General features: G+C 30.4%; 1 protein-coding gene across 1 annotated transcript in view; it reads right to left on the bottom strand.

The window, feature by feature from the left end:
* The window catches only part of toy (paired box 6 protein twin of eyeless), a 146,652-nt gene extending 138,325 nt beyond the window's left edge, over positions 1 to 8,327 (bottom strand). The window contains exons 1-2 of the mRNA XM_075378567.1: positions 8,122 to 8,327; positions 3,708 to 3,888 (exon numbers count right to left, since the gene is read on the bottom strand). Coding sequence (XP_075234682.1) covers positions 3,708 to 3,888; positions 8,122 to 8,327 — 387 coding nt within the window. The remainder of the gene's footprint in view (positions 1 to 3,707; positions 3,889 to 8,121) is intronic.
* Between the last annotated feature and the right edge of the window lie 4,601 nt (positions 8,328 to 12,928).

Consider the following 12,928-nt stretch of genomic DNA (forward strand, 5'->3'; position numbering starts at 1 on the left):
AGCGATATAAAATACCGAATTTCATTAATTAAAATTTTATTTTGCTATAACTCTGGAACCAATGAAAATAAATACCGCTTATGATATATCGTTGAAAGCCACTCAATGAGAGCTTATTACTGCAGTTAAGAAAAAGTCCAAAATCCAAATTTGTTTTGGATTTTGGGCTTTTTGGACTCTTTTGGTCCGGTCGATTGCAATCAAAAGGGGAGGTGCGGAACTAGATGTTAAAACAGTTGTAAATCCAAAATTTCAACATGTTACAGCTAATCGTTTTTTAGTTATGCCAGATACATATGTACGTGTAGACGTCACACCGAAACTAGTCAAAATGGATTCAGGGATGGTTAAAATCGATATTTCCGTTGAAATTTGAAAACCGACATTTTTCGCGATCACAATACTTCGTACAAGGAAGTAAAAATGGCTTACATTTTACCTAATTGTTCAACTAATTCTTATAATATTTTTAATAACGGTTACAACTTGAAAAACAGATAACCTATCAAAAGTTATATACAATTTATACAATCCTTTTTTTAGATTAAAAAGTTTCCATTGTCATAATCTACATTAATAGTAAGTACAAAAAAAAAAATATTTTCAGTATAGGTCACATTGGTCCCTTTATTTTTGGGGCTTAAAATTAATAAAAAATTATAAATATCTTATTTACTTCAATAAATTGATCCAATTTTACGCAATGTTAATCAAAAATGGCTAAAATAAATACATATAAAGCCAAATATTTGTGCTAAATTTAAACTTTTTTAGTCAAAGATATTTATTTAGATAAGAGAAAAAATTTTTATAGAAATATTGTTTAATATTTCCTACCCTAAATGCGATTGATTAATAAAAAAATAATTACTTTCATTTTATTAAAACTCAATTTGCGACGACTGCTTACAAAACCTCAAAAATTAAAACTGGCAAAAACTCCCCTTTCCCTTTTTACGCGACTTCCCAAAATGAGTGAATACAAAATCACGATGGAACCATATTAGAACAAAAAGTGCAATGTTTGTAAGTAATGTTTTTCGCCAGTCGTGTTTTTTAATTTTTAATTTATATATATATATATATAAATTATATATATATATATATATATATATATATATATATATATATATATATATATATATATATATATATATATCTTGTTTTAATGCTATATAAAATTTAAACCTACCTATGCCTCATATATAAAAATATTTTGAACAATTTTAGAAGAATATATGTACGAAGTACATGCTAACGTAAGTAGGAACATACATTTTCCGCAAAATTTTTATAATTTTTTTTTAAGGATGTTTTTAAATATAGACATTTACAAAACTCGGTTATCAAAAATTTTGGCCGATTTATATATTTTCTTTTTATACCTATGCTGATACAATAGTAATAAAGCTATAGCTGAGAAAGTAAAATAATTGGGGAGCGTATTCTTTTTTTTAAATAGAATATTATTTAAACAATTTAATATCTTAATTTTATATTATTTATTTACATATTATAAGAAACTAATATTTTATAAATAAAACGACATTTACGGGCTCTATTGGCCTTTTACTGTAACAAAGCCTATCTCTTTATATATGAAACCATACAAAATACTAAAACCTATACCCCCGCAGTACTATTATAGATTATAGCACAGTGTAGCTTTGTAATGTGGCGTAGAAGTAACTCGGCAGTAATAAAAAAGTAATAGTAAAAATAATACTAAAGTAAGCCTTATTAGTTTTAAAGTAAGGTCACACCGATCGGTAAATGATACCTATTTTCTGTTAGTTACTCTCTCACACACACACTCTCTCTCTCTCTCTGACTCTCTCTCTCCTACCCACGATGTGACATTCTGACAAACAAACATTAAGTAAAACATTAAGTTTTTTTTAAGTATAAAATTAATACAATTAAATTCCTCTAATGCATATATATATATATATATATATATATATATCTTAATTCAATCCCAGTATAACAGGATATGGTTGAAGGTTCCCGCTTTCACTAATGACTTAAAATTTAATTCCTGCCTACTGATACCGTTAAAATATCTGTTCGCTTTATTTTATTCCCTTATTTAATCAACTATTTTCTTATTAAAGAAAAATAATTATTAAACGAAATTAAGATTTAGAGTCATTTGTTAAACCCAAAATTTTTCGTTTGTATTAGTTAAATCTACGAAATTAAAGGAAAGGCTTAAAGTGGCTTAAAATCGTACTTTACCCGGATCATAAAGGAAAAAAACGGTTGAAATTTCATCTTCCAGTGATAGAATTTATAAAATATAAAGTAAGCTCGCAGTATAAAATTTTGAAAGTGAGGTACCTCAGGTACCTCTTCCTGTATGTGCAACACGACTAGCTGTACATGCCACCGGTTACTTGACTAAAAAATATGAGAAAAAAATTGACAGCGATGGGAAATGCCAGTAACCACAAAGAGCGGGCGAAACTGCGACGAGGATGCTAGTATATTTTATGTATACATATATATAAAATTACTCATTCAGTCGAGTTCGATCCTTGACGATTCCAGTTCCTTGGCAGTTTTTACGGGTGGTTTGCCATTGCCTTCCCAATGTGGTAATTTGAAACCCAACCACCAAGGAACACCGGTATCCACAATCTAGAACTCAAATCCATATAAAAGCAACTGCCTTTTCAAGGATTCGAACTTTAACCTTCGACTTCGAAAATCAGCAAATTTTACGATAACGAGTTTAACCACTAGACTAATCCGGACTAGTGTATATATATATATAATAGTGTGTATATATATACATACACTATTTTGTCGGTATATATGAAATGATGGTTTTTGTCAATAGAAATTACTATTTATCATAAGTTTTAAACAATTTTTGTTGCAGAGGATTTTTTTTAGTGCCTTCATGTATAAAATTTATTTTAATAATATCTTTTTTATTATTACAGCGGTATCCTACCTACGAAAGGGCATTTGTATGTGTGTCCTTCTGTCGGTCTGTGTGTGTGTGTGTGTGTGTGTCCTTTTCCCTTAGCTTAGTACCGGAGTTTACCCGATCACTAGCGGAAAATCCCGATTCGTTAGTACATGTCTCGTAGTGGTCAGGTGAATATCGATATATCGCATATATATCGATATATATGCGAAGTATATATTAATATATATTTTGTTTAATTTATGTGATTGTTTTTCTTCATAAATTAATGAACTATAACCAAGACGTAGGCACTGGAATGTAGTGATCACTAGCGGAAAATCCCGCCCGATTCGTCGGTATGAATTTCCCGATTTCGTTAGAGTTAAATTTCTAATTTAACTTTCGTTAAATCATTTCACCATTCAAAAAAAAAAAAATTACACAAGAGGTAATCAATTTTGGACAATTAATAATCCCATTTTGAGACGCCGCCCGTCAGGGCAACCCGCCCGGAGTTCCTAGCTGCGGAGGACGTGCCTACGGCACGCCTCTGCAGCTAGTTAAATTAATAAAATAGTTAAATATTAATATTACTTTAGGAAAGCTAATTTTAATCCTTAGCAATTACTCCCAAATTTAACTTTTCGTAACAACACCGAGCGGTTGCTGTCGAAAATGTTCAGATATGCCACGGTTTTTAAATAAACCGTGGCATTACTATCTGATTTTAATATTAGTATAATAATATTAATTAATAATAGCAATTATAACAAAATTATTATGTACTTACACTGGGTATATTATCGTTTGTACAAACGCCTTCTGATAGTAATCTGTCTCTGATTTCCCACGCAAATATTGACGGACACTCTCTTTTATAATCGGCTATTTTTGTTACAACACCGTTTGTAGCTACTCGTGGTTTTGAACCACCAATCGCTCTTGGTTTTATTGATCCCGTCTCGTAATACCTAAAAAAAAAACAATAAGAAAATTAATGTTATCATCTTATCTTAAAATAAATGTAAAATTTAACTCATTTTTAATACTTTTTTTTTTTTCATTTAAATGAATCATTCATTTATAAAAGCTATAGAATTTCTAGAGAAAGTAATTTTTGGATCCAAATTTAAAATATAATAATTTCGTTTTTAAAGTTTTGTAATTTTTATTGATTGTTTCATTATATATATTTCACCAATTAATATGTTTTAGAATAAATTTGTCAAACATATAAATATATTATTATACAACCTAAATAAAAATTCATAAAAACAAAACAATAAAATATTTTCAAAAAAAGAAAACTTTATTGTAAAAAGCGGCTTGAAATACAACTTTGACAAAAAAAAAGTAATAAGACAAAATATTACCAGATAAATGAGGTATACATATGTAAAATAAACATTTATAACTGCATGAAAGTTTATATAGGGCAAACAGGATGTTTCTTTAAAACTAAAAATATAATTAATACATAAAAACAAAAAATTATATTCGATTATTTTATAGAAATCTATTCTTATAAATAGTATAAATTACCATAATAAGCAAAGAACTTACGATTCTGAAAGTTTACGCATGAAAGTTTATATAGGGCAAACAGGATGTTTCTTTAAAACTAAAAATATAATTAATACATAAAAACAAAAAATTATATTCGATTATTTTATAGCAATCTATTCTTATAAATAGTATGAATTACCATAATAAGCAAAGAACTTACGATTCTTTGCTTTTTAATATTTAAACATACAAGTTATACTCTCACTATCGTTTCTACAGTAATTTATATTTATAATGAATAAATAATATTACTCTCAGATAAGGTTTCTATTTTAAATGATTTTTTTTGTGGTCCATATCCATAAAAAAATGGTCAGTATATTCTTTCATATATTCCCAATTAAATATATTACCAAATATTAATGATATGACGTTTTTTTTCTTCCTGTTTAGCCTCCGGGAGTCACTGTCAGGTATTACTTCAGAGGATGAATGAGGATGATATGTATAAGTGTAAGTCAAGACTACAGTTGTACAGTCTCAGGTCGACCATTTCTGAGATGTACGGTTAATTGAAACCCAATCACCAAAAAACACCGGTATCCACGATCTAGTATTCAAATCCAAATAAAATTAACTGCCTTTATTAGGATGTGAACGTTGGAACTCTCGACTTTGAAATCAGCTTACGAAGACGCGTTCACCACTAGGTCAACCCGCTGGGTTAATGGTATGACGTTTACAAATATGTAATCTTATTCTATATTCGACTATATCCTAAAAAAATTTGTCTTTCTGTTTTGAATAAAACTGCTGGAAATTACTTTCAAAATAATCTCGCTGCTATATAAACAGATAAAATCTTTTTCGTTTGTTCCTGATAACCGCGAAAACTACTGAATCAGTCATTACGAAATTTTAATTATAGGGCTTTCTTATGAACTCCGGTATATTTACAACAGTTCAAACCTCATAATTCTCACTTATATATAAATCATAAATTAAAAAGTGCATTAATAAATAACCTAGAAATCTTTTAGTAAATTAATATCATTGTCTCCGGCCTTTCATCCGGAGGTCCCGGGTTCGAATCCCAGTCAGGCATGGAATTTTCACACACGCTACAAATCATTCATCTCATCCGCTGAAGAATGTCTAACTGTGGATCCGGAGGTTAAAAAAAATCATAGTCTATATCGAGCATTGTTTACGTCAGTATCGATTTCTTCAAATAGTTATCATGTGATTTACTAAATTTATTATTGTTATCTATGAAAGATCTAGTTGTATTATTATCGTAATATACGTAAAAAATAACTCGTTTGATAATAAAATCAAACGTAATGACGACTATTTACATGATTAAACACGTTTTGATGGTTTGAGGAATACTGAATTTTGATATCGATAAAAAGTTTATATGTGTTTTACTAAATTGAATGACATTTTCTAATCAGGCGGCGACCCGCGAAAATTATCCTCATGAAAGTTACATTTACAGTACCACCAATTAGAAATTTCTTCTTATTCCCGAATAAATTGAAACATAAAAAAAATATTCTGATGAACCATTATAAATCAGATGTTAAGAAGACATTATATATAAACAAAAAAAAAATAATTTCCATTATTTATATATAATTTTTTCATTTACTGATTAATTAATTCACCAAAGAAGCTTACAAAAATTAAGCTTATATATGGAAATATAAAAAAAGAATTTTGTAGCATATGAAAAATGCTATGTTTGACCAGGATTCGAACTCGGGAGTTCCAGATTAAGAGCTAGACGCTACCACTCCGCCACGGAGATCGGTTGTATTATAAATTTGATTGTATTTAAATAAAAATTAATCGTCGAATTTTCTTTGTTATTATCCTGCCGGTCTATTGACAAAACTAGTTCGTTTAATAATAAGCCATTTTTTAAATGATTTTTATTTCTATTAATTACTGTTTAATAATGTTTTTAATATTTAATTTTCTTTAGTTTATTGTGTACGTTACTTCAATGAATTGGTTTGAATTAGTACAACAGGTTAAGGATCAAAAGGATGCAGTTTTCCAAGAATAAAGAAGAATTCTGTATAAAAGAGTACGTATCAAAACGATAATGAAATAATTTTATACTTTAAAAAAAGAACGGCGTTATCATTATAAAGGATATTAGCAAGTAATCGGACTTAGAAAAGGATAGTAAGCAAGAGGTAACATTTAAAATTATAATATTTAAATTAAACTACTTTTAAAATTACTTTATTTAATATTATTATGTACGGATTTAGAAACACGCAATATAAGCTTTTTATCATGAAGAAATAATTAGTAAATTTTAGTTAACTGCAGACTTCGTTCATTTTACACTAAATTGAACAAATTTATTTCTATAATTAAACTAAACTGATCAAGACAAATTAAAATTATCTAAAAAAGATTGTCTATCTTAATAATTAACGGTAGGTGTTTTTATCTCATAACTTTTCTTATTGTATTAAGTAAACATCATAAAAATTTTTTTGTTGGGTACCGGTCATCGCTGAGTGATGATTTATAAGAAATAATTTAAACCACCCTTTTTTTATAAATATAATGTTTGAAAGGAAAGCCATAAAAAATATGTTTATCAAAAAAAACAACGTAACATGTAATATTAAGTAATGCACTGAAACGGCACAACGATGTACACAACAAGTGAATGATCTAGAAAAATAAATTTTAGGCTTAAAAATGTAGTAGATTATGAAATATTGAAGTATCTAACGCGTAATCATTGGGATATAGACTGGAAATTATGTGTAACATTGGAGTGCACGTGGCTTAGCGATGAAAACGTTCCTTACGCAGCACCACAGTTTCGTCTTCCTGTTTAAATATTACCAACCGCTCTTTTGAAACGGATAATTTTATGAAATTTATTTCGATCACGTCGTTCCGTCTAATTGAAAAGAATCTCTCTTTTAAGTTTTATAAAATTTAGGCAATATTTTTAGTTGGAACTACCTTGCAAACACACAAACGCATAAACGAAATATCAAAAAGTTTAGTTAAAATAGAATCTGCCTTCGATCGATTAAAAATGAGTAAACAGAAGGACTTATTTTAGTTGTAGGCGATCGTATAATGTAGTTATTGGTAATGTGGAACACCTGTATACTGCTACTCTTTTATGTCTTTTTCGAATATATATATGGCAAAAAAGATACTCTGGAAAAATATTCTTTGGAGCTTATTTATATATATTGTCTTTTAAATCTTTGTAATACATTTAATATGTAGGAAATTTAGTATTGTTGTTGGTGCCATCATAAGGAATAATGTAAATATAGAAGTAATGTTGTATGTAATAAAATGGTATAATGTAACAAGGAATGTGAATAATTTGTACAATTCTTTATAACTCGCCCAGATAATGAGGGAATAAGAAAGAAGATCCTAACAATTTTAGAGGGCTTCTTTCTCGGATGAATTAGACAAAATTAACAAGAGTTTTACAGGTTTAAATAATGAATTAGCGTGCTAAGGATTTACGGTTCTTTATTTGGTGTTATTTACGAAATGATTTAGTGATTTTTTCGAAATTGATTTACGTTCACTACTGATAACTTATTTTAGGTGTACACTAGCACTCGCAGACACGCACACACACGCGCACGCACATACATCCGCGTATACATAAACAGTTATAAATAATTAATTACCTTCCTAATATTTTTGATACACATCCATTTGAGACTTGTAGTATTCGAGATATATCACATGGTCTAGCACCAGAATGCGCTAATTCAACTATTTTCTGTCTAGTTGAATCCGGTAACGGTCGTCCGTTGACGTATACACCGCCCAATTGGTTTATACCACTGTGCCCGGCCGTTGAACATCCGAACAAAGCAGAACTTTGTGCCATAGCTGAACTCGCACCGCAAGGATCGTCTTCTGGGAACAAACAAAAAAATTCTTTAAGCGTGTTTAAAAAACACTATGAAAAAAATTTTTATTGGTATTTTATGGAATTTTTCCACTAATAAAATTTTTATTATTTATTACATTCTTTATTTATTCTCTTTTTTTGAGGATGGAGGGTGTAAGGTTGATATCAGAGCTAGGATCGGTCAGGGTAGAGCGGCGATTCGGAAATTGAATAGCTTATTCTGGTCATCAAAGATAACAGTCAGAACTAAACATATGTTATATTATGTGGAACCTATTGTGACTTATATCTCAGAGTGCCGTAGGTAAATAAAAGGAGTAAGGAGCGTTTGGAGGTTTTGGAAATTGATTTTTTCCGTAAAGCGTTCCGCGATTCAAAGCTGTACCGAATAAGGAACGAGGCGATTAGAGATAGAACAACTTCTATAATTAAAAAAATAAAAAGAAAAACGATTAATTTGGTACGAACATTTTCAATGGATGAACGAGGAGAGGTCGATTAAAAGGGTATTACATTACTGTCCTGGAGAAAAAAGGGAGAGGAGATCCACAAAGACGTGGTGAAAAGGAGTGCAGACGGCGATGGTAGGGAGAGGAATGGTGGAAGGTGGCTGGATGGACAGGAAAGCTGGAAATCGCGATATGAGATGCGAAGCAGTCTATAGCGATGCCGCTTAAAAGAAAAGATATTCTGTATTTTATGTTTAATGATGTTTGATAATTTTTAATTAAATGGCTATTTAATAATTTAGTTACTCATTAATTTCCTTTAAAATATAAAGAAAAAAATTCATATTTTGATAATTATTAATTATCCAAATTTTGGACCTTTATATTAAAAAAAAAAACGAAAAATAGAAAGGGTAACTTTGATTTCTTTGAAATTTCCCGTTGAACTAACAATTTAATCTTGTTATTATTACTATTAAACTTTGGACATTACGTATTATCTTAAAAAAAAAACTGGCAAAATATTGCATGACTTTCCGTATATTATTAATAATAAAAGTTATAAGAGTTAGAGAAAAAATATATATATATGTTTTTTAGTGGTGGAAATAAATTTAAAAAAAGTTTTCTAAAAATACTCATTTATAGATTAAGCTTAACAAATCTGGTTCAGTAAAGTTTTCTCTAAATCTAACACCTCCTTCAGTAGAGGCTAAAATAAGAAAAATAAAATTTTCAAAAACCTTTCTACATTTTACGTCGCGGTCTATAATTAAAAAAAAATTTTTAGACATTTATTCAAAGCTCTATATATGAAGTATAAACTTTTTAAATAGTTTTGAAAAATATTTAAACCGTGGGGAAGTAGGGCAAAAGAACCAAAAATATTTATACTTTAATTTTAGATTGTATGGCCTCTTATGTTGCGTCTGCTTGGGCGCACAGGTTAGAATTGAAATAGAGCACTTATTCAGAATTTAAGGATTTCCCAGCGCAGAGCATTAATAGTATGCACTGGTGTTTTTAAAACAACCTCCTACGAGGTTACTACCGTATTGGGAAAGGCTCCCAATCGATTTAGTGGTGAAAGTTCGGGCGGCCATATGTAAGTTGGGAAGAGGCAGGGAGGCCGAGGTATTAGGGATGCGGTTTCAAGCCGGGTCTGTACCGGACCGGAACGGTGATCAAAATGCACCGATTCTAAATTTCGTTCAGTTGCCCATCTCCCGCCTGAGGAAGAGGTTTTACAGCCTCGCGATGGATGCATGGCAACAAGAATAGCACACCACGACTAAGGGAAGGTCCTTGTATAGATCTATACAGGACTTGGGGGGAATGATATGCCTCTCCTTCGTTTTTAAGGGCAACGGGTGCCCAGGTGCTCTCCAACTACTCGTACTTGAACCAATACTTGTTTCGGTTTTGCCTGGCAGCTGATGAGCTGTGCGTGTGCGGGGAGGTCCAGTCGAAGAACATATGACGTTCGACTGCCCAGCTCTTGGGCCAGCTCTTGGGGGGGGGGGGGGGCAAAACTCAGGCCACCCTGGAACTTAGAAGTCAAGGGGAAAATTGACCACTCATAAGCGGCGAGTCAATGTGGCGTGAGCCGCATTGTCGGACCGTGTGGGTGTTCCTTGATGCCGTTGCTTTGTTCAACCGGCCTCGGTGGTTTATTTAAGGGAAAGATTCCTACCTCGCTGCTGTGGGAAGCTACCCGAGAGTTATGGCTGGCCGTCACTCAATAAAAGCTCCAAGCGCTTTAATATTGGCGGACAGGTAATTGCTGGCATTCAGCGACCTAGGCGTGGCAAGGAATTGCTGTCTTGGCGTGATAAAATAATTTATTGAATGTCATATATATTTTGGTAGTTGACGGGGTGTGTCTACCCATTTTAGAATATATGACGTGAGTGGGGGCACACGAAGCAAGTGGTGTGTGGCACCATGCTTAGTTCGTTCACGCAATTAGGTTAGCTCTAGAACGTAGTGGTGGTTAGAGAAAGTACATGCAAATACTTCAATTTTAAGAGGTGGATATTGTTTATTCGAAAAAGTTTTTTTTTTTTTAATTATTTATATATACATAGTAGGTAAAAATTTGTTTTCATAGTTTTCTTTAAAATTCCTCTGAATAAAATTGAAATTAGTTTTTTTGTGATTAAAGAATTTTGAAAAAAATTATAATTTTAATTAAAAATTTTATAATTTCCTCTAATAGAAATATTTGAGCAAAATTTTGAACTTTTCGGTCAAATCTGAAACATAAGTTCAAAAGCAGTGCGTCGCACATTAGTACATAAATACGTTTCTTTTGGTTTAGATGAACTAATGTGACCCTAAAACGTAAAGATTTGGAAAAAAAAATCCGATATCCCATTTTTGACACGAACACCATACTTTCCTCTTGAATATAGTTTTTCTAGCTATATTCGCCGGATAAAAAAAATAATTCTCAATTGAAAATTTAAATCAGTAAAAATTAATCAAAATTATTTTAAATACTTATCCTATCTTGATTTAAGTATCGTGAAACTTCGGAAAAAGAGTTAAAAGAGTATAAAATAGTTATAAAAAATATTCCAAAAAAATTAGTGTTACAAATAAATGAATATTCTATTCTTTTGTCGAAAAATACTTACTTTTTCTACTGATTTTATTTTTACTTTATAAATTAACCTAAACTGAAATTTTAAGAAAATTTGGCTATATTTAAGTCAAGGATTACTTAATTTCTTCATTTGAATTCTTATTCTCAATACTCGCAAAACGGAAAAAAACGTAGGTTTTTCAGATTGAATGTATTTCAAAAAGTCAGTTAAAAAATAGTAATTATAATTTTATTAAGCATGGCCCGTTGGTATAAGTATATAATTAAAATTAACGTACAAAAAACCGCCTACCAAAAATTGAATTCGAAGCGTTCAAGCGCTTTCAAAATTATATTCCATCTTCAGGAATTCTCATATTCGTTCCATTTATAATAATAATAATTAAAACTTCACATGCAAATTATAAAAAATCGTGATATTTACTTAAAACATAACATATGGTCGTCATATGTTATAAAATTATGTCAACGTAAACGTCCTGTCAATTTTGCCTGTCAAAACATTGTTCTCAATTGAACAGTTGAGACCAGCAAATTGACAGGACGTTTACGTTGACATAATTTTATAACATATGACGACTAAGTTATGTTTTAAGCAAATATCATGATTTTTTATAATTTATATGTGAAAGTTTTAATTATTATTATAAATGGGACGAATGTGAGAGTTCCTGAAGATAGAATTTAATTCCGAAAGCGCTTGAACTCTTCGAATTCAATTGTTGGTAAGCGGTTTTATGTATATTAAGTTTAATAAAATAATAATTGTTTAAATTTTATCAAATTCTACAGCTTACTTTTTAATTTCAATGTATTTGCTTTATCTATACTTTTAATTGTTTCTCCTATAAGTGGTCCACCAATTTAGTTCATCTCTTTCTAAAATTCTACAACAATATATTATCCTCTCATTTTTATCTTAAGTTCTCTTACTTCGAATTTTCAATATCCTCTTATAACAAAAATACCGGATATCCGAAAAAACTCCCGTGTTCGGGAGTTTTATTGTAGCTTTATTTTGCAGCACCATATAGTGTTTTATGGGTAACCATGAAGAAACAATTAATTTTTAATTTACATATTCTCCGTCAGATAGCAGCTCATCAAACTGTTACAAGACCGACATTTTATGAGCTTAAGTACCATTATGTTACCATAAAAAATAAATACAATCCGTGTACCTGTTCTCAAAAACAAAATGAGTGACTTTTATAAAAAAAAATACACACGCAAGTCTATCTTAGAAATTCTTTGAGTGACAAAAGCATACATTAGTGGTATAAACACCTTTTGAAAGAATACTAATCAGATAGAAACTAAAACAAGTAGGCGCCTAAATAAGCCCTAAAAACAAGGACCGAAATTCATAAAACATTCGACTGTCTTTCCAAGGAAGAATGTTTTGTTCGTAGTGTAAAGAATTCCTTAAGGCACTATCCGTGATATTCGCAAGCGATGAAACTTCGGCTATTAAATTAATATAATTGAGGTTTCTATATTTTAGTGTGCGGTCAAACGGT

The sequence above is a fragment of the Lycorma delicatula genome, chromosome 11 (genome assembly GCF_047948215.1).
Source record: "Lycorma delicatula isolate Av1 chromosome 11, ASM4794821v1, whole genome shotgun sequence".
In the NCBI taxonomy this organism is placed as follows: Eukaryota; Metazoa; Arthropoda; class Insecta; order Hemiptera; family Fulgoridae; genus Lycorma; species Lycorma delicatula.